The sequence below is a fragment of the Leptodactylus fuscus genome, chromosome 1, assembly GCF_031893055.1.
Source record: "Leptodactylus fuscus isolate aLepFus1 chromosome 1, aLepFus1.hap2, whole genome shotgun sequence".
In the NCBI taxonomy this organism is placed as follows: domain Eukaryota; kingdom Metazoa; phylum Chordata; class Amphibia; order Anura; family Leptodactylidae; genus Leptodactylus; species Leptodactylus fuscus.
The window spans coordinates 285,432,076-285,454,389 of NC_134265.1; the positions used below are offsets into that span (position 1 = coordinate 285,432,076).

Consider the following 22,314-nt stretch of genomic DNA (forward strand, 5'->3'; position numbering starts at 1 on the left):
CGCAGACGAAGTCGCGGGTACCAGCTAGTTACTTTATATGATTTCTGTTAATTGTAGGAGCTACCTATAGAGAGCTAACCTGTATGTCTTTATCATGTCTTTGGCTGATAGTGCTAGTTACACTTCGAGATTTTTTACTTGGCTAGACATGGGCTTACTGGGTTGCTACCTATGGGTGGCAATAGAAATACAGTTTTCTTTCTTCTCAAGGGCAACTACTTTGCATATTATTTCCCAGGAAGCATTGCCTATGAGACTTACCTACATAAGCTAGATCTCTGCAAGAAGACTGTAATAGTTACCGGTAATCACAAAGGATATAAAAATGAAATACAAAGTAGACACTTTTAAGAAAGATAGCAAAAAAATACTTATAGACTTATAGTAAGTGGACCATAGGAACCTTGTTCATTTTCAGCTTTAAAGGGGCTCTATCAGCAAAATCTAGAAAAAAATGATCTACTTACGCATTGTGCACACTGGGCGGGCATTCAGGGTGTGTCTTCTTCTTCATCCACGCCTATTCTTCCTCCGATGTCCTCGGGTCCCGTCCTCCGGCGCTTGCGAACTGACATTGATTTAAAAAAATGGCCTGGGCGCATGCACAGTAGCCGTAGTAGAAGCCGCATGCTACTGCGCATGCGCCCAGGCCATTTTTTTAATCAATGTCAGTTCGCGAGCGCCGGAGGAAGACGGGACCCGAGGACATCGGAGGAAGAGGAGGCGTGGCTGAAGAAGACGGCGCACCCTGAATGCCCGCCCAGCGTGCACGATGCGTAAGTAGATCACATTCTTTTTTAGGGTATTATTTTAAAACGGGGGGGTAGTTTAATATAACATTTACGGTGCCTGAATAGCCTTTTTAAAGGCTATTCACGCATATGTGGGGCTGTATTAGCATGATTTTGTTGATAGAACCCCTTTAAAACAACAGACACCTGGCAGACTCTATTATAGTCAATGGTGTCAGAGGAATGCTGCCCATATTGAATATTCAGATTTGGTATAATATTTCTGAAAATCCATTTGAGACCAGGTTGAGAAATACTTTATATAATAGGATAAGATTCTAATCTAGTGTAAACCTAGCGTTGGTGTCTGAAGGATTCTTTTTTCCTGTGGGTTGTCAGGAGGTATAACAGAGTGATTTACTGCTTTACTCTATTTACAGAGAGGGACTTCAACATGCCTGACATAGACTGGAACATCTCTAGTGCTCTTACAAGCAAGGTCACCTAGTGTCCGCTCCTAATGTCCGTGACAGATTTTGAGCAGACACTACCTGTCGGACACCGACGGTAGTGTGAACGCTCCCTTAAAGATGGTAACTTAGATGGTTATTTCGCAACAGATCATCAGATGGTAGAAAATCTCACTCTTTTCGTCATAATTATGCCATATTTTGCTAGGGTCATAGGAAAGTTGGGTAACATCCCAGATAATACTATAATAGTGACTGCTGAGTACAAAATATGCCTAAATAAGTCTCCCTACTAGCTCAGTAATTGTTCTATAACTTGCCATTTACGACTTTCATTTCACTACGCAAGCAAAATCTACCTAAATAGACTTCTCTCCTTACTCTGTAATTGTGTTATACCATGTCAGATTTGCCTTTCAGGGTCCTGGGAAAAGTTGGTTTTGTACAAAGGACTAATGAATACTAAATTTACCTAAGTAAACCCTTCTCTTTGTTCTGCAATCATTCCATTACTTGGCAGATGTAACTTTTTAACCAGACTTACCGGCTTCAACTTCATGCTGGGAGCGGGACTTCTTGTGTCCTAGTTACCTTTGATGGTAGAAGTCTCTGCCTCCCAGCAGCATACAGTCCTGTACCAATTACAGTAAGGAATAGTATGTCGCTGGGAGGCAGAGATTCCTAGCATCATAGATAACAAGGATGCTACAAGTCCCGCTCCCAGCATGAAATTCAAGCCAGGTAAATCATGGCTGAAACACGGTCATGTGTAGGTCCCTTAGTCCTGTAATACAGACTGCCAGACCACAATCTACCTACATAAATCCTATTCTCCTGTATGACACAGGTGGATAGTTTTGCCTTTAAGGAATCTGGGACATCTGGGTGATTTTCTCCAAAGTAGATGTGATCAACAGACATGTAACCCTTACATCTCCTTGGTGTAATTTATGATCTGGAGCTGTACTGTTTTATTACACTCAATGGCACTCCATTACATCATAATATATGAGAACTGAGCCCCACTCCCCACCACCACAAGTTCCTGTGATGTCATGCTTGTGCTTGTAGTCGCTCTGTTGCTGGTAATGGCTGTACAATGTATGTCTGTAAGATTAAAGGGGCTCTATCAGCAAAATCATGCTGCTAGAGCCCCACATATGCGTGAATAGCCTTTAAAAAGGCTATTCAGGCACCGTAAATGTTATATTAAACTAGCCCCTGTTTTAAAATAATAACCTAAAAAAGAATGTGATCTACTTATGCATCGTGCACACTGGGCGGGCATTCAGGGTGCGCCGTCTTCTTCATCCACGCCTCCTCTTCCTCCGATGTCTTCGGGTCCCGTCTTCTTCCGGCGCTCGCGAACTGACATTGATTAAAAAAAATTACCTGAGCGCATGCGCTGTAGCACGCAGCTTCTACTACGGCTACTGCGCATGCGCCCAGGTCATTTTTTTTAATCAAAGTTCGTTCGCGAGCGCCGGAGGAAGACGGGACCCGAGGACATCGGAGGAAGAAGAGGCGTGGCTGAAGAAGATGGCGCACCCTGAATGCCTGCCCAGCGTGCACATTCGGTAAGTAGATCACATTCTTTTTTTAGGGTATTATTTTAAAAAGGGGGGGGTAGTTTAATATAACTTTTACGGTGCCTGAATAGCCTTTTTAAAGGCTATTCACGCATATGTGGGGCTCTATCAGCATGATTTTGCTGATAGAACCCCTTTAATGCTGAACTGCCATGAGCAACATCTTAGCAATTGATCCTGCAGACACAACCTACAAATGAACTAGATCATGTATAACTTTTTTATTTTTTTTAATTTTTGATTTTCTTAGATTTTGGGGTTTAGTGTTCCTTTAATATAGCAGACTTGTAGTAATCTATTTATATTTGGTGCTGATGTTCTCTGCAGATACAGACTCACAAATGGGCAAGGTAACACCAGGTGTTAACTCAACTGAATGACGTGCAATTGGGCTAACCACAGAATTATATTTTTAACTATACCCAACTTGGTGGAACTGAGAGACTCCTCTTTTTTTGTTTAAAGTTTGGTGAAGCAAGCAATGACAGAAAGCATGTCTTCTGTAAGTTATGTTCCTATAGCTGATGTGATTTGTAGTTTTTGTGTCTTGCCATTTTCTGAGAACAATGTTACTTTGCCCATCAGTAAGCGCCAGCCTGTGATATATTCAGCACCTGAGATCTCCCGCTACTGGTTGCACGGCACTGGAATTTATTTACTTGTGTACCAGCCAGGACATGTACTGATGATTTGTTGATACTTTTACTAATCTCTTTAGACATCTGCAGAATATTGGCCTTTTCTGACTTTCCCTATGGTGATACATATATTTTATGGAAAATCTTATACTTCAAAACAGGGAACACAAATCCAAAGCTGAATTTATTACTTGGACACCAGCAGACCGTAGGGAAGTTCATACTAGTCATTAACATATACTTGTCCTTTCAGGGATAACAAATGAAGGTTATAAAAAATTCATGAGAGTTAATGTGATCAGAGCTTGTCACCTGCCTATGTAAACAGCGATACTTGGGCAGAGGATGTATATAGCAGAAACTTTTTGGTCAGTATTGTATAGTAAAATTATATAGTTTGTCTCACAGTGTAAAAACATGAGGGAAGATGGAGATGGGGAGAATAGTATATACCAGCAGAATAAATGCATTATGAAATGTGACAATTTAAAGGGAAGTTCCAAACAGGTTTCTAGTTTTGCAGAGTTTTTCAAAAAGTCTTGTTTTGCCAGTAGTATAGCTGTAAGAGGAATGAAGCATTTTATGGTGCTCATTGTAGTCAAAGGCATATCTGTATAATGGGCTTTCTTGAGTCCGAGCTGAATAGAGAAGCATTTCTCAAAGAGGTTATTCATTTTCTAATATTGATGGCCTCTCTGTAAAGCGAATGAGTAACATGGCTCCCGGCATGTCAACTTTACTGGGAGTTGCACTCTCTCTGAACTGCAACGGTCTCAGGGCTCGTTCACATCTGCGCCCGGGGTGTCCGTTATGCAGGTTTCCGTTTTCTGCCCGAAACTGGGCAGGAGATGGAAACCTGCAGACATTTTTCAATCCTATTCATTTGAATGGGTTTGAAAAGTGTCTAGCCATGAGCGCCAGTGAGCGTTTTGAGCTCTCCGCAGCAAACTGTTTTTTTTTTTTTTTTCTTAACCGGACATAAAGTCGGACATGCAGGACTTTGTGTCTGCTTAAAAAAAAAATCAAAAACGGTTTCGCCGCGGAGAGCTCAAAACGCTCACGGTTTGACAGGTTTCCGTGTTCTGTCTACAGAAGACGGAAATCTGAGAATGGAGACCGAGGTGCAGGTGTGAACCCAGCGTCAGCATTCTGAACAAAATAGAAAACAAAACAGCACTGAGCTGTATATGGTGAAGTATTGTTAAGTTGAGGGTGTAGTAACAAAGGTTTGGTGTACTCTCACCTGATGAAGTTGTGAGAAATTCACAACTACCGTAAGTGCCTGGAAACCAATTCTAGGGGGTTCCTCCCTATATGTGATTGAGCGGCTGGGTACTGTTCACCAATGGTGTGGAGGATATATATAAGGACCAGGAAGAAGGACCGCGCTTCACCAGATAGCAAGAAAACCAATTTATTAAAGTTCAGCAACCGCGTTTCGGGCATAGGTCGCCCTTCTTCAAGTGCAAAGGAAATATCTGCTCTTCCCGGCAGGTTGTATCGCCTCTTCGACACTCAGTACTCGCATAAGCTACCGCAACAAGTCGGTTGCTTCGCAGCTCCTTGCTACCACGGCTATCTTGGCTGAGGTTGATGACGTCATGCACACGACGTCATCAACCTCAGCCGAGATAGCCGTGGTAGCAAGGAGTTGCGAAGTGACCGACTTTCACTTAGCCCATATTCTGATCGGCTGAATGACCACTTTACGTAATCCAAGACCAGAGATCTATTACTTCCTATAATAAACCGGAGGTAGAATACTGCCACGTGTACTCATGTGAATGGTATTTATAAAAAAAGCAGCAATTACAAAGTGTCAGTTCTATACTGCCATTGGCCACTACTAGTTAAATCTGTCACTATCGCATGAAATTATATACAGTGCCTATAAGTAGTATTCAACCCCCTGCCGATTTAGCAGGTTTGATAAGATGCAAATAAGTTAGAGCCTTCAAACAAGAGCAGGATTTATTAACAGATGCATAAATCTTACAAACCAAAAAGTTATGTTGCTCAGTTAAATTTTAATAAATGTTAAACATAAAAGTGTGGGTCAATTATTATTCAACCCCTAGGTTTAATATTTTGTGGAATAACCCTTGTTTGCAATTACAGCTAATAATCGTCTTTTATAAGACCTGATCAGGCCGGCACAGGTCTCTGGAGTTATCTTGGCCCACTCCTCCATGCAGATCTTCTCCAAGTTATCTAGGTTCTTTGGGTGTCTCATGTGGACTTTAATCTTGAGCTCCTTCCACAAGTTTTCAATTGGGTTAAGGTCAGGAGACTGACTAGGCCACTGCAACACCTTGATTTTTTCCCTCTTGAACCAGGCCTTGGTTTTCTTGGCTGTGTGCTTTGGGTCGTTGTCTTGTTGGAAGATGAAATGACGATCCATCTTAAGATCTTTGATGGAGGAGTGGAGGTTCTTGGCCAAAATCTCCAGGTAGGCCGTGCTATCCATCTTCCCATGGATGCGGACCAGATGGCCAGGCCCCTTGGCTGAGAAACAGCCCCACAGCATGATGCTGCCACCACCATGCTTGACTGTAGGGATGGTATTCTTGGGGTCATATGCAGTGCCATCCAGTCTCCAAACGTCACGTGTGTGGTTGGCACCAAAGGTCTCGAACATGGTCTCATCAGACCAGAGAACCTTGAAGCAGTCTGTCTCAGAGTCCTCCAAGTGATCATGAGCAAACTGTAGACGAGCCTTGACATGACGCTTTGAAAGTAAAGGTACCTTACGGGCTCGTCTGGAACGGAGACCATTGCGTTGGAGTACGTTACTTATGGTATTGACTGAAACCAATGTCCCCACTGCCATGAGATCTTCCCGGAGCTCGCTCCTTGTTGTCCTTGGGTTAGCCTTGACTCTTCGGACAAGCCTGGCCTCGGCACGGGAGGAAACTTTCAAAGGCTGTCTAGGCCGTGGAAGGCTAACAGTAGTTCCATAAGCCTTCCACTTCCGGATGATGCTCCCAACAGTGGAGACAGGTAGGCCCAACTCCTTGGAAAGGGTTTTGTACCCCTTGCCAGCCTTGTGACCCTCCACGATCTTGTCTCTGATGGCCTTGGAATGCTCCTTTGTCTTTCCCATGTTGACCATGTATGAGTGCTGTTCACAAGTTTGGGGAGGGTCTTAAATAGTCAGAAAAGGCTGGAAAAAGAGATAATTAATCCAAACATGTGAAGCTCATTGTTCTTTGTGCCTGAACTACTTCTTAATACTTTAGGGGAACCAAACAGAATTCTGGTGGTTTGAGGGGTTGAATAATAAATGACCCTCTGAATAAACTTTTCACAATTTAAAAAAAAATTAAACAAAGAAATAACATTCTTTTTTGCTGCAGTGCATTTCACACTTCCAGGCTGATCTACAGTCCAAATGTCACAATGCCAAGTTAATTCAGAATGTGTAAACCTGCTAAATCTGCATGGGGTTGAATACTACTTGTAGGCACTGTATTTGTATATACAAATCCCTACCAATACCAATACAAATATAATCCAAACATGATTATAAAAAACGTACATGGAATATAGAGATTAACCAAGCCAAGGCAATTTCTCATCCTATTTCAATTTCTGAAGAATTATAAAACTTCTTTACTGTCTTTGACAAAGGCTGGTGTAAGAAGAACTAATGGTTGTAGTAGTTCATCCAACTAGCCACACAGTTTTACATTTACATATTCTATCCCTGAGATAATTGGTCATAATGCAGGGGAGGGAGATATATATATATATATATATATATATATATATATATATATATATATATATATATATATATATATATATATATATTTATGGATCTTGAAATATTGTAATAATGAAATGTTGGGCATTTAGAAATTTCAAATTGTGTTTCAGAGATTATACCCAAATTTCTGCAATAACATCCTGTAGTAACTGTGAGAAATAGTAGTATATTAATCTAATATCCTATATGTCTATAAGCACAGCTGTCTTAATATTTTGAATGACGAATAGTATCCATTATTACTACCTTACCTCCCTTATCTGCCATTTTGATTATTTTAATCTTCTTTTCTAATTACTAATATTAGACGAAGTATATATACTATTAAATGCAGCTTCTAATTCACTTAAAATCCCTTCTACTGTCAATAAACCCCATGCTGGCACTCTAGATTTAATTGGATAAAAATAAGGATTATTAGATTTAGTTGTTACCGAGTGAATTCAACAATCAGCCCTGTGTTCATTAGTCTCTTGCAATTCTATCAAATTTAATAGCGATTATTTGTTCCATAAAAAAGTAACTCTGTAAATATCCTACTAATATTATAAATGTGAAAGTTTGAATGTTTGTTAGTCAATCAATCACGCAAAAACGGCTGAACGGATTTGAATGAAATTTGGCACATAGCTAGATTGTAACCTCGATTAACACATAGGTTATAACATGCAGACAAAGACGCGGGCAGAGGCTAGAGTGTATGTATATCTCCTTATATTATAAAAATGAATTTCTGTCTGTCTGTCTGTCTGTGCTCTAATGCGAACCAAACGACTGGACCGATCTTCACCAAATTTGGTACAGAGATACTTCAGGTATCCGGGAAGGTTTAAGACGAGACTCCAACTCGCTCGGACGCACCGTTGCTGAGAGACAGCATTCCAAACACAGTGCCCCCCCTTAGCCAATACAAACCTTCAAGACTTTCACTCATATTCCAACTGCAATACACACGGTCACTCCACATGCACAATACAACACTGATATCCAAACTGAGATACATGCATCAGAGGATTAGATACACAGATCAGCACACGGTGTCACACTCCAGAGGATTAGATACACACGTCTGCACACAGTCCCACACACCAGAGGATTAAATACGCACTTCTGCACACAGTTCCACACACTGAAGGATTTGATACGTGCATCTGCACACGCAGGGTCGGACTGGGGTGCCTAGGGCCCACCAGTGGGATTATTTCCAGGGGCCCACCCTACTGCCATATGTAATATCGCCCGTCCAGTTTTTGCCATTATACACGTTTAAAGTGCATTTTCATGCAAAATACAGTGTGCAAAACAGCTATGGCTACACTACTACTTCCTTCATGCAACCAAAGATCGCAGTGTCCCTTTGGGACTCTTTCACATTAGTGAATGGAGTCGCATTGGGTCCCTCAGGTTGCAATGTGACTCCATTCACTAACATGAGTGAAAGAATCACAGGGCGACATCTTTGGTTGTATGACAAAAGTTATAGTGTAGCCATAGCCTTATGCTAGGTTCACAACAGCGGCAAGCTCTCCGTCATACAGGTCCACAATGGGACCAGAATGACGGAGAGGTGGACTATCAAAATGGCGGTTACACACAGACAGTGGCAGACCTCATTAACATAATGAGGTCCGCCAGGTGTCAGCCATTTTCAGGCAGATAAGGGTATGTTCACACATCAGTATGCCATCCGTCCGTTTGAATTCAGTTTGACACTTCAAAACGGACTGAGGCACATACTGATTGTATACTGACACCTTTTTATGCTGATAGCAAACGCTCTCCGTCCCCTAGAGGACAGATAAGGGGATTAAAAGTGGCAATTGTAACCAGAGTAGAGATCAGTATGTGTATCAGTCCGTTTTGAAGTGTCAAACTGAATTCAAACGGACGGATGGCATACTGATGTGTGAACATACCCTAAGTCCTCAGCGTTTCTGAAACTTGGATATTGTTATGCTGGAGCTCTAGAAAAGGGCACCAGCATAACAATAGAGTGGGACATTATCTATGGGGTGGGTGGACTACAACTCTCAACAGTTCCAGGGCATCTGGAGCTGCTGGGAGTTGTAGTAATTGAAAGATTTGGGGGCATCTTTCGATTGTCCACCTCAGACAGCGGGGGGATTGGGGGTGCTAGCAGTGCCATTACAATAAATCACAACATTACAATAAATACAATGCAGTCATATTTTGTGCAGTAATACTCACAGGAGACGTCTTCCCACATTTCCCATCTCTTCCCTTTGGACCGCCATAACCACTTCTTCCAGCTGTGACTTGACTCTGTAAAGTTTGAAACACAGACATCTTTGACTCCTCACTTCTCCACAAATCCACACCCTATATATATATATATATATACTGTGGGGCATAATAGAGGTTGCAGGGGGGCCACTGTAGGGCATAATAGAGGTTACAGGGGCCACAGTGGACCTTTCAAGCTCTATTATGCCCCACAGTTGCACACCCATGAACTATTATTATACTCGGGGATCTTTTCAGACCCTGAGTATAATAATCGGAGCCCCAGGAGAGGTGAGAGAACATAATAAACACTGTTACTCACCTCTCCGGGATCTGATGTTACTCCTAGCAGGCTTCGGGCCTATATGGTAATGTGTCAGACGTCACGTGGTCTGGGATATTACCATATAGGCCCAAAGCCTGAGCTAGCAGTAACATATAGGCCCAAAGCCTGTGGTAGCAGTAACAGCCTGTTACCATACAGGCCCAAAGCCTGTGCTCGCAGTAACAGGCTATTGCTACTACCACAGGCTTCGGGCCTATATGTTACTGCTAGAACAGGCTTCGGGCCTATATGTTACTGCTAGAACAGGCTTCGGGCCTATATGGTAATATTCCAGACCACGTGACGTCTGGGCATTAACATATAGCCCCGAAGCCAGCTAGGAGTAACACCGGATCCCGGAGAGGTGAGTAACACTGTTTATTATGTTCCCTCACCTCCCCTGGGGCCCCGATTATTATACTCGGGGGTCTGAAAAGACCCCTGAGTATATTAGCGGCAGTGGGATCGTGGCCTGGCCCGGGCCTATTCACTACCGCCCGCCGCGGCCTAAAGTACAAGGGGAAGCGGGGGCGGCAGTGAGCAGGTCCGGGTTGGTAAATAGGCCGCTGCCTGCTGGTAGATACTCCAGCAGGCAGCGGCCTATTATAAAACAAAAAAAAAAAGTTATTATACTTACCGTCCGACCGCGCTCTGCTGCTCCCGCTGCTGCCGCATCCTCTTCTGTCAGACGTCTGTGTATCAGCGTAGGCGGCGTGATGACGCCGCCTACGCTGATACGTAGATGGCTGAACAAGCGCAAGGAGATCAGTAGCTCTCCTTGCGCTGGTTCTTAGGATTAGGGGAGGCGCCCTAAGCGCCTCCCCTAATCCTCCTCTGACATGGGCAGGGGCCCGATTGAAATCATTTTAGCATAGGCAGGGGCCCGATCGGACCCCTGCCTATGCTAAAATGATTAGCAGTATAGTCCGGGCCCGGGGGCCCACCGGGGGATCCCCCGGTGCTCCGGCGGGCCAGTCCGACCCTGTGCACACGGTTCCACATGCCGAAGGATTAGATACAGGCGTCTACACACAGTTCCACACTCCAGAGGATTAGATACGCGCATCTGCACACATTTGTACACACCATAGGATTAGATACACGCGTCTGCACAGAGTACCACATGCCGTAGGATTAGATACACACATCTACACATAGTTCCACACTCCAGAGGATTAGATACGCGCATCTGCACACAGTTGTACACACCATATGATTAGATACACGTGTCTGCACACAGTACCACATGCAGTAGGATTAGATACACGCGTCTACACATAGTTCCACACACCGAAGGATTAGATACGCGCCTCTTCACACAATACCACACAAGGGAGGATTAGATACGTGTGTGCACACAGTACCACACTTTGGAGGATTAGATACATGCCTCTGCACACAGTACCACAAGCCAGAGAATTAGATACGCGTCTCCGCACACAGTATCACACGGGGGAAGATTAGATACGCGCGTCTGCACACAGTACCACATGGGGGAGGATTAGATACGCGCGTCTGCACACAATACCACACAGAGGAGGATTAGATACACGTGTCTTCACACAGTTGTACACACCATAGGATTAGATACGCGTGTCTGCACACAGTACCACTTGCCGTAGGATTAGATACGCACATCTACACACAGTTCCACACTCCAGAGGATTAGATACGCGCATCTGCACACATTTGTACACGCCATAGGATTAGATACACACGTCTGCACAGAGTACCACATGCCGTAGGATTAGATACATGCGTCTACATACAGTTCCACACTCCAGAGGATTAGATACTCGCGTCTGCACACAGTTGTACACACCATAGGATTAGATACACGTGTCTGCACACAGTACCACATGCAGTAGGATTACATACGCGCGTCTACACATAGTTCCACACGCCGAAGGATTAGATACGCGCCTCTTCACACAATACCACACAAGGGAGGATTAGATACGTGTGTGTGCACACAGTACCACACTTTGGAGGATTAGATACATGCCTCTGCACACAGTACCACAAGCCAGAGAATTAGATACGCATCTCAGCACACAGTATCACACGGGGGAGGATTAGATATGCGCGTCTACACACAGTACCACATGCCATAGGATTAGATACACGCGTCTACACATAGTTCCACACACCGAAGGATTAGATATGCGCCTCTTTACACAATACCACACAAGGGAGGATTAGATACGTGTGTGTGCACACAGTACCACACTTTGGAAGATTAGATACATGCCTCTGGACACAGTACCACAAGCCAGAGAATTAGATACGTGTTTCCGCACACAGTATCACACGGGGGAGGATTAGATACGCGTGTCTGCACACAGTACCACACGGGGGAGGATTGGATACGCGCGTCTACACACAGTACCACATGCTGGGGGATTGGATACGCGCGTCTACACACAGTACCACATGCCATAGGATTAGATACGCGCGTCTGCACACAGTACCACATGCCGGGGGATTGGATACGCGCGTCTACATACTGTTCCACACGCCATAGGATTAGATACGCACCTCTTCACAATACCACACAGGGGAGGATTAGATACACGTGTCTTCACACAGTTGTACACGCCATAGGATTAGATACACACGTCTGCATAGAGTACCACATGCAGTAGGATTAGATACACGCATCTACATACAGTTCCACACTCCAGAGGATTAGATACGCACGTCTGCACACAGTTATACACGCCATAAGATTAGATACACACATCTGCACACAGTACCACATGCTGTAGGATTAGATACGCGCGTCTACACACAGTTCCACACGCCAAAGGATTAGATACGCGCGTCTTCACACAATACCACACAGGGGAGGATTAGATACATGCGTCTGAATACAGTACCACACTTTGGAGGATTAGATACATGCATCTGCACACTGTACCACATGCCAGATAATTAGATACGCGTCTCAGCAGACAGTACCACACGGGGGAGGATTAGATACGCGCATCTGCACACAGTACCTCACGCCAGGGATTAGATACACCTGTCTGCACACAGTACCACACGCCAGAGGATTAGATACACGCGTCTGCACATAGTACCACATGCTGTAAGATTAGATATGCACGTCTGCACACAGTTTCATTTACCGGAGGATTAGATACGTGCCTCTTCACACAATGCCACACGGGGGAGGATTAGATACACACATCTGCACACAGTACCACACCAACAAGGATTAGATACTTGCGTCTAAACACAGTACTGCATGGGGAAGGATTAGATACAGCTTTACTCCAGGTATCCATAACAACTGATCACAGGTTTTTCACTGACATCCAAAATGAGATACACATAATCACATGACGCTTATGGACATACACACAAACCACATACAAAATACATCAGTACAAAATTGGACAATTCTTATGAGGCCACTACACAAACATAACATGTAATATACCCGTGCGAAGCCGGGTCATCCCTCTAGTATATATATATATTGCCCTCCTTTTCTACAGAAACAACCAATTGAGCCTCCTTATCCAAAGACTCCTTAGAAGTATCAAAAAATAGCTTTTTGACTGTAAGAGCTCTTACAAATGTATTGATATCTATTAAGACTATTGAATAAATCAAAACCCCTTATGCTGGGTTCACACCAGCATCTGGACTCTGTTTTCAGGTTTCCGTCTTCTGCATGCAGAAGACAGAAACCTGTCATGCCAAGTCCGGCCGTGAGCACAGTTGAGCGTTTTATGCTTTTCGTGGCTAAACCATTTTTTTAAAAACCGGATACAGAGTACTGCATGTCCGACTCTGTGTCCGGTTTAAAAAAAAAAACGTTTTTGCCGCTGAGAGCCTAAAACGCTCACCCGCGCTCATGGTCAGACACTTTTCAAACCCATTCAAATGAATGGGTTTGAAAGATGCCGGCAGGTTTCCGTCTCCTGCCCCTGTTTTGTGCAGGAAACGGAAACCTGCAGGACGGGCGCAGATGTGAACGAGCCCTGACTGGAACAAAATTTTGTCCCTTGGATAATTAACGTTCTTGTTCCGAAGTGGATACGGTTAATTAAACCTCTGAAATGTATTTGTTTCTTTTGTGGGTTTCTGCTGGAGCGGGTTCTGTTGTAATCTTTCCGTCTCGCACTGTGGGATGATTTTTTTGAGCGAGGATATTTTCTAAATGGAGTTGAAAATTCCCCAAGTGAAACACCGCTGAAGTTAGATGACTCTGATCCTAATTCACATGAACTAAATGATGTTTAGTTCATGTGAAAAAGGATTTTTTTCTTTTTGTTGCTCTAAATGATTCACCTTATTTTTCAGTTTGTGAATTCACTTCCATATATAAACTTGACTCAAGATGTGGTTTTAGTTTCTCTTTTAACGTCATAATATCTTTCTTTAATGCATTTCAGCTTTTGTTTCTCATGTTCCATGATACGTTTCATAAGTTTTGAAAAAGTGTTAAAAATATGATGTTTACCATAATTCAGATTTGAATGTCAGATGATTTGATGCAATGTAAGTAATTTATATTACAATATGGTGTTCATGGGTGATCCTATATTTAGGTCACTTTCTGTGTATCCTAAATCAGGCTATTGGGTATTTTATGAACTGATGCAGCTTTAATGTCTTACAGGAAGAAAGGACAAAGCTGGCTGAAGAACTTCAGACATTGAGGCAGCAAAGGGAGCAGCTAATGACAGAACTGGAAAAATACAAAGAATGTGATCCAGATGTTATCGATGAAATTCGTAAGTTTGGGTGTTCTTTTCTTTTTTTTTTTTTTTTAATGGAGAGCCTTTTTGAGACATATTTTTGGCAAAATATATTACTACTTTAAGGGTATGTTCACACAGAGTTTTTCACAGGCTAATTTTGAGGCGGTGTCCGCCTCCAAAATCTGCCCCCCAAAAATGCCTCCCATTCATTTCAATGGGAGTCAGTAGCAGCTAGAAGGAAAAAAAAAAAAAAAAGTGACATGACCTGTTTTCAGGATTCTGCCTTGAAAAACCCACTGAAATAAATGGGAGGTAGAAAAAACACACTTTTTTAATGCGTTTTTCAAAAACCGCAAGTGTTTTTTTTTTAACGTAAGTTTCCAGATCCATACAGTGTGCTGAAGGAAAAACTGTGACGAAAAACGCGGCAAAAAACCACATTATGTAAAAAAAAAGTGTATCCTAATTCCTCAAGTGGATTTTTTCAGCCTGTAAAAAAATTCAGTGTGAACACTCCCTTACTGCTACTTTTTAAATGCCTGTGTTTCTCAAGTACATTAACCATTGACAGACACTTCTCTAGCCACAGTACGCCTGTTGTCAATCATAACTGTTGTTTAAATATTTATATATGAAACTAATTACCATATTTTCCGGCGTATAAGACGACTGAGCGTATAAGACGACCCCCAACTTTTCCAGTTAAAATATAAACTTTGGGATATAATTGCCGTATAAGAAAATAATCATTGGTCTCAGTTTGGTGCCATCAGCTGTACATGCTAATACCACTGTAAAACTGGACTTCTCATGCCCTGTTGTTTTAATTAAAATTGTTTCCTGCACTTTGTGCAAAGGTTTTGGCATCCATGGATGGAAAGAGACACCCTCAACATGCTGTATTTGTCATTCTGATGTCTGGAGGCATTCAGGGTCTAAACTAATGTGGTGGATGTCAGAAGAAATACTATAGAAAGAAATAGGATCAACTCTAATTTCAGATCTCACTCCTGCAGTGAAGCTATGCAAGAAGAGAAAAAGGGGCGGGCCAGACGGGAGAAGGAGGCGTGGTTTTCTCAGCAAACTTAAAGAGGACCTTTCACCATTTTGCCCACAGGCAGTTTGCCCCCCTCCCTGATAATGCTCGTCTATGGACGAGTACTGCGAGCAGAGGGAGGGGGCGTTCCTCCCGGCTCTCACAGCACAGCGCGATTGGCTGTGCTGTGAAGAAGGACGTCTCTGGCTAACTGTCAGAAACGCCCTTCTGACCATAGAAGAGCTACGGTACCGGGACCGTAAGCTCTTCACACCGGGCACAGATCGGGAAAGCCGACAGTGCGCTGAACTCAGCGCACTGTCAGCTTTCCGGCAGTATATAGAACTGCCTGTGGGCAAAATGGTGAAAGGTCCTCTTTAACAACACACCTCCTTCACCCATCTGGCCTGCCCCTCCTTCACTGCCTCTCAGATCTCGCTCCTGCAATTAAGCGACACAGGAGGAAAGGAGGGGCAGGCCAGACAGATGACGGAGGCGTGTTTTTCTCGGAGAGCGCTGCTCTCTTTTTGCCATCCCCCATGCTTTCAGAATGCCTCCATCTTACCGGTACTTCACTTACGGCAGACCTCAACATGATTTGAGCGGCAGAGAAGGAGGTATGATACCGGTAGTAGAATACAAGGGCCAGAGTGATGCACTCTGATAGTCCTGGAGACTAGACCCCCGACTTTTGAGAAAATTTTCAGGGGTTAAAAAGTCGTCTTATAAGCCGGAAAATACGGTATATAATATTGAAATATTTCCTGACCTGTTCTTTTATATCACCATGTAATGAAATCATTAAGCAAAATGTAGGAGCTGCTGGTTCAGAAGCGACACAAATCAGCTCTGTAATTTAGGTTAGGGGGCTTTCTTACTCCTACGGACAAATTTTTTCAGCTCCAGTTACAGGGTAAATCAGCGAATAAAAGAAAATGCCGCCCAAAGGTCTATTATAAACTTATGAGGGAGCACCATCTGTGTAAAATAAAGACAAAAAAAGTAAAATAAATAAAATGTTACTCATTATAGGTTTTAGCCCTGCCCTGGTGTCTCCTACATAAATTACATTGGCTTACAGATTAATCTTCAGTGCCTACAAAGATTTTGAGCAAGTCTGAAATCTACCAATTGGTTGGATTTTAACAGTTTCTGCCTGTCGTACTGAAATAGGCATGCTGTCAGCCAGTATTATTTAGTTATAACTTAAGCTATGGAAATGTAATTTGGGGTGAATTAAAATTTTCTAAAAATGTAGGTGTTATCAGCACAGTATAACAATTGTTGTACAGCTATTGTTAGTAATCTTTTCTTTATTTTATTTGTTGAACGGAGTGGGAATACGATTTGTATCGCAAGCTTCTGTGCTTAAACATTTGGTGCTCCTCTCCCCCCCGAGATTCATTAGAAGAGAAAAGAGGCATCAGACATCCTGTATTTCAGGGAGGAGATAACAATGGGGCAGATAAACGGGGGAAAAATGCACCAGAATTCTGTTGGTATTGGTGCCAAAAAAGAACTGGCATACATGTTTTACACTTTTATGTTCTGTCTTTGACATTTTCTAACAGCTTCTGCTCCTCATTCCACAAGTTGGCCTGTTTTGTTGAAACGGTGTGGGGCTTAATATGTAAAATCGCATAAAAATTTAGGATAATGTACTAACATTGTGGCGTCTTGTTTGTTGGATTAAGTGGTGTAAAGTTCCTTTCCATTTCTCCGCATCCTAGCCTGTGTTCTGTATATAGGCACTTCATGCTCAGAGGTTTGGCTTTTTGTGCTTGTATGTCTAAATTGAAGAAGTTAGATGTAAGACATATTAGACCTTTTCATTGATTTCCTTGTTATAATGTGGATGGTGCCTTAAAGAGAACCTTTCACCAACTCCAACTCTGTGCGGTCCTCCATCGGCACCCTTCCACTGATTCCAACACAGTATCTAGTTAGATCATTTTTTTTCTCTAGCCCTCATAGTTTCCAAGCAGTCATTTCTGATACTTTTGGCACCTAATATGTCAATTAGATTCTTTACTGTCACAAGACCATCCAAGACTGTCAGCTCAGCCCGGGACCACCCACCTGACAGCAGAGAGCCTAATTAGCATATTGCCTGCTGAAACTCTCATCAATAGCTCAGGAATGGTGGTGCTATATATAGAAATCTTCAACTTTGCTGGAATCAGTGGAAGATCACCTATTAAAGGATGCAAAGTCAGAATCGGTGAAGGCAGTGAAAGATCCATATGTGTATACAGATATGTATGATCATTTGTGCCTTGTAGGTGATAGAATTCTAGGAACCATATGATATCTGACCTGACTAATGATCTCAATAAAGTGATCTGTCCTTATGGTGTTCTAGTATGTCCTGAAAGCAGGTCTATAATTTGCGCAAAACAAAAAAAAACAAAAAAACAACTTTTGTTGCTTCATTAACAAAAAGTTTTCTGTATATTGTAAAACATTAAAGATATTTATTTTTTCATTTTGTAGGTGAAGCAAACAAAGTGGCTAAAGAAGCTGTTAATAGATGGACTGGTAAGTTCTTTCTCATCATTCTTGCCAGATCAGCATGTTGGAATGCAAATAATGTGTCTTAATGTATGGAGACTACACACAAGCTGTTTTATTAGTTCACCAGCTAATAAAATCAAATGTTTTATATGTCTAGACCTCTGCAGAGAATGTTTTATATGAATCTTCCCTGTGGTACTTAGAGAGATACTTTTAAAGGCGTGTTGCAGGACTTTATTATTGATCATCTATCCTTCTATATTGGTAGACTGTACATTGCCAGACATGGGACACTGCATTCTAAAGTGGCTATGCCTGGTATTACACTAGACTCTATTCCATTCTATCCCCCACACTGCCTGTAATGAATAATCTCTCTCAATAAGATAAGTGAGGAAACCAGGAGTCAGTCCCCCACCAATATCATGGTAAAGATTAACTACACTTCCAAGTAACTTGATTTTCTAACATCATTTATGTCATTAATACATTTTGTAAAATACTTTATTAACAAATGTTGTTGCCTATCTGTGAAATTCTTCATTTCTTCATTCTTTCCCCTACTTAGCACTTTGTAAGGTCTACAGGCTTGTGTGTGTAATGTATGGAAATTGAGGTTAAGAGTATGGTCAGTGCAAACCCTTATCTGAGGCATAATAAAATGTAAATGCTTGTTTATGAAGGCATATAAAAGAGAAGATTTTACAGTTGCATATAAATATCCAAATTTTTACTGGGTTTTCATCTTATGACATCTCAGGAAATAACATAGGCAGAACTGAGAATCTCCTCTTTCATACAACACCAGAATTACATTTCTATGTTTTAGAATGCCCAATAAATACATGTTTTTGGAGTGATACACGCATACACACATTTTCTGTTCAAGAACAAATGTAGGATTTCACAGAAAGGAGCCAAAATTAGTCAAAGTATACTACAACACACATAGATAACACAAGTCCGTTCTGTACAAGACTCTGCAGAATATCTGACCTGCAGAAGTGCTGTTTGTCCCCTTAAAGGGATCCTATCATTTAAACTCATTTTTTTCTGCCTTTCACTTAGGAATAACCTTAAGAAAGGATATTCTTCTCCTACCTTTAGATGTCTTCTCTGTGCCGCCATTCAGTAGAAATCCCGGTTTCCGCCAGTATGCAAATGAGTTCTCTTGCAGCACTAGGGGCGGGCCCCAGCACTCAAACAGCATTGGGGACGTCCCCAATGCTGCGAGAGAACTCTCCTGCGCTGCCTCCATCTTCTTCAGGAACGGGTCTTCTTCGCATCTTCTTCCGGGGGTTGGCTTCAAACTTCTAGGTCTAGGGCAAAGCCGACTGTGCATGCCCACCGGCCACAAGAAAATGGCCACTTACACAATAACGCAAGCGTCCATTTTCTTGTGGCCGGCAGGCATGCACAGTCAATATTGTGCTGTTTGAGCGCTGGGGACCACCCAGCGAGAAGAATTAAGGCTATTTCTACGTGATAGGCAGAAAAAAATTGAGTTTAAATGATAGGATCCCTTTAAGCAGGAGGGAGGGGGAGAGAGAGAAATACAGGAAGTGAGAAGCAGACACTGCATACAGCCTGGCTGAAAGGCTGAGATGGTAGAAACCCTTTAACTTTATTTGTTTATGGGTTTCCAATAATGTCTACAACAGACCTGGGCATTGTATGGCTCACGGGCCACATCCAGTTATCAGAAAAAAAAATGACATGACCTATCTTCAGGCAGATTCTGCCTGGAAAAACCCATTGAAGTCAATGCGACACGGTTTTTTGACGCGGTTTTTGCAAAAACCACTAACTTTTTTCAAAAAGAAGTTTCCAGGTCCATACACTGTGCTGGAGCAAAAAAAAAAAAAGCTACAAAAAACTGTTTCCTAATTCCTGAAGCAGATTTTTCTGTTGCCAAAAAACTCCGTGTGAACATACCCTAACTGTCTTTGACTGGCCTGCATAGGGTGTAGGATAAAAGTAGATGACAAATGGCAAGTCGGCAAAAGGACCTTTATTGAAGTCATCAAAGGTCCTTTAGCTCACTAGAATATAAGTGGGCGGGGCTACACGGGTCAGTGTGGTTGTTGTGTTACACAGAAAGAGCAAGCTGCCAGTAATGGAGACTGATGAAAGATAAGGAGGAGAGAAAAGACAGCATGTGTGAGTAAGAGGAGGGAACTGGGGTCAGATGTAGGGGGCAGTTAAACTGAAGGCAGTTAGAGGGGGACATTAAACTAGGGGGAAGATGGAGGGTGACATTAAACTAGGGAAGCTGGCGGGGGACATTAAACTGTGGTCAACTGGAGGAGGATATTAAACAGTGAGGGTAGCTGGAAGTGGACATATTTGCTTCTAGTTGCCCCCAGATTAATGTCCCCCTCCAACTACCCCCACTGTTTAATGTTCCCCTCCAACTGCCCCAGTTTAATGTCCCCCTGTAGTTTCTCCCAGTTTAAACTGGGGTATGAGGAGAGGGACTTAATACTATGGGACATTTGGAGGAGAACATTATAATGTGGGGGCATATAATGTTTGAGTGACTGTAGGAGCATTGTACTGTGTGGAGGCACATGGAAAAATAGATGAGAATGGGCGAAGTCAACATAGAAGTGGGTGGAGCTAAATTTGTAGCATCGCGCATGGCCCTCTAGAACCGTTTCAATTTCTCATGTGGCCCCATGGGAAAATGAATTGCCCACTCCTGGTATAGAAGATCCGACTGACACAGCTTTCATCCATATGCAGCATGTGTGAGGTATGAAAAGAACCTTAAATATTACATATAACATGTTTGTTAGAGTTGTTTCTCATGTGGTTGTGCAAGCTTGCTGACTATACTAATAAGGTTAAAAAAGACACATCCTGTTGTGTAGATAAGTGCACAATTTTCTTAATGGTTATGTCAAAGTATATAAGTGTGTGTTCTGTAAGGTTACCCATATTACCGCACCCTTCCTGCATAGCAACTCATGTCCATACTAGCCTATGATTAGCAAACCTGAGGCAAGAGCTTACACAGGCATAGTATGGTATATCATGTAACCCATGGATTCTAAATGAAGTATCTATTGAGGAACTTCATTTTCTTATTCTCTAGCTCACTAATCCAGTATAAGCTTTTATGCATTTCTTAAAGATTTTTGTACTAAATTTGTAGGAGCTCTCATGGGGTGACAGAGGGAACGCCATCCAACTGTAAAAACACCTTTGCATATGACCATGTGATTGAAAAGCTTCAGTGGCTTGGATTTCGGTTATTTCTGCTTCCACCTACTGCAGCAGGACGTTACTTTTAACGCCCAGCTCTCTGCTGTTCATTTACTGTGTAAGAAATATGTCCCGCCAGTGGCATACATGTACAACATACTGTGCCAAGTATTTTTCCTTTTTTATTTTTTTATAACTGCATTTAGGTTTGGGAGTAGCCTAATTTTAGTTTACTGAATTAGAAAAATAAAAATCTATTAGCTGTTAGAATGGCTGTTTAAAGGGGCTTACATATTAATACATTTGTAGAAGACACAGACTTAAAGAGGACCTATCATCACTTGGGGCACATGCAGTTTTACATACCGCTAGAAATTTTAATTACGCACCCCCCCCCCCCCCAGTACTCGGCCCAGCATTCCTCCCCAGTCTCACAGTACAGCGCTATAGGCACTGCTGTGAGGAAGGGCATTCCTGACTGACTGTCAGGAACGCCCTTCTAACGGTGAAGAGCTACGGTATCGGCAACAATAGCTCTTCATCGGGGGCACAAGTGATGAAAGGTCCTCTTTAAGGGGTTGTCTAGGTAATACAGTTTTCAGCAAGGAGACCAGGAAAGGTGAAAAATAATAATAATAAAAAATGCCATACTCACTTGTCCCCAGCACTCCAATGATCCCTGCCACTGTCCTATCCAGTGGCACCCCGGGGCTCTTCTGGCAGAAGTGATAGTCTCAGCCACTGAAGGCCTAAGGAAAGGAATTGGTACATCACGCCCAAAACATAACTTGTGGCATCCCATGTCCTTTCCTTAGAGCACTGAAGCTGCTGCTTGGCCTCAGTAGTCTTCTTTGTTTTTTCACCTTCTCCTCTTTTTGCGCAAAACTGTATCTCCTGGACACCCCATTTACGGCTGCCATTTCCTGCTTCAGTATTAATTTCACCTCTAGTATGAGATGCACCAGAATTTTTAAGAGTTTCTGGTCTATTAATAACTCTGGCACATCTTGGGAGTTCCATGTGTGGGAAGTTGAAATCTACGCAAGCAAGGGGCTTGAAATTTATACTAACTCTAT

At 42.6% G+C, this 22,314-nt stretch overlaps 1 protein-coding gene across 1 annotated transcript in view; it reads left to right on the forward strand.

Moving 5' to 3' along the window:
• The window catches only part of MND1 (meiotic nuclear divisions 1), a 66,210-nt gene that overhangs the window by 38,196 nt on the left and 5,700 nt on the right, over nucleotides 1–22,314 (forward strand). The window contains exons 6-7 of the mRNA XM_075257806.1: nucleotides 14,400–14,514; nucleotides 18,011–18,055. Of these exons, the coding sequence (XP_075113907.1) occupies nucleotides 14,400–14,514; nucleotides 18,011–18,055 (160 nt within the window). The remainder of the gene's footprint in view (nucleotides 1–14,399; nucleotides 14,515–18,010; nucleotides 18,056–22,314) is intronic.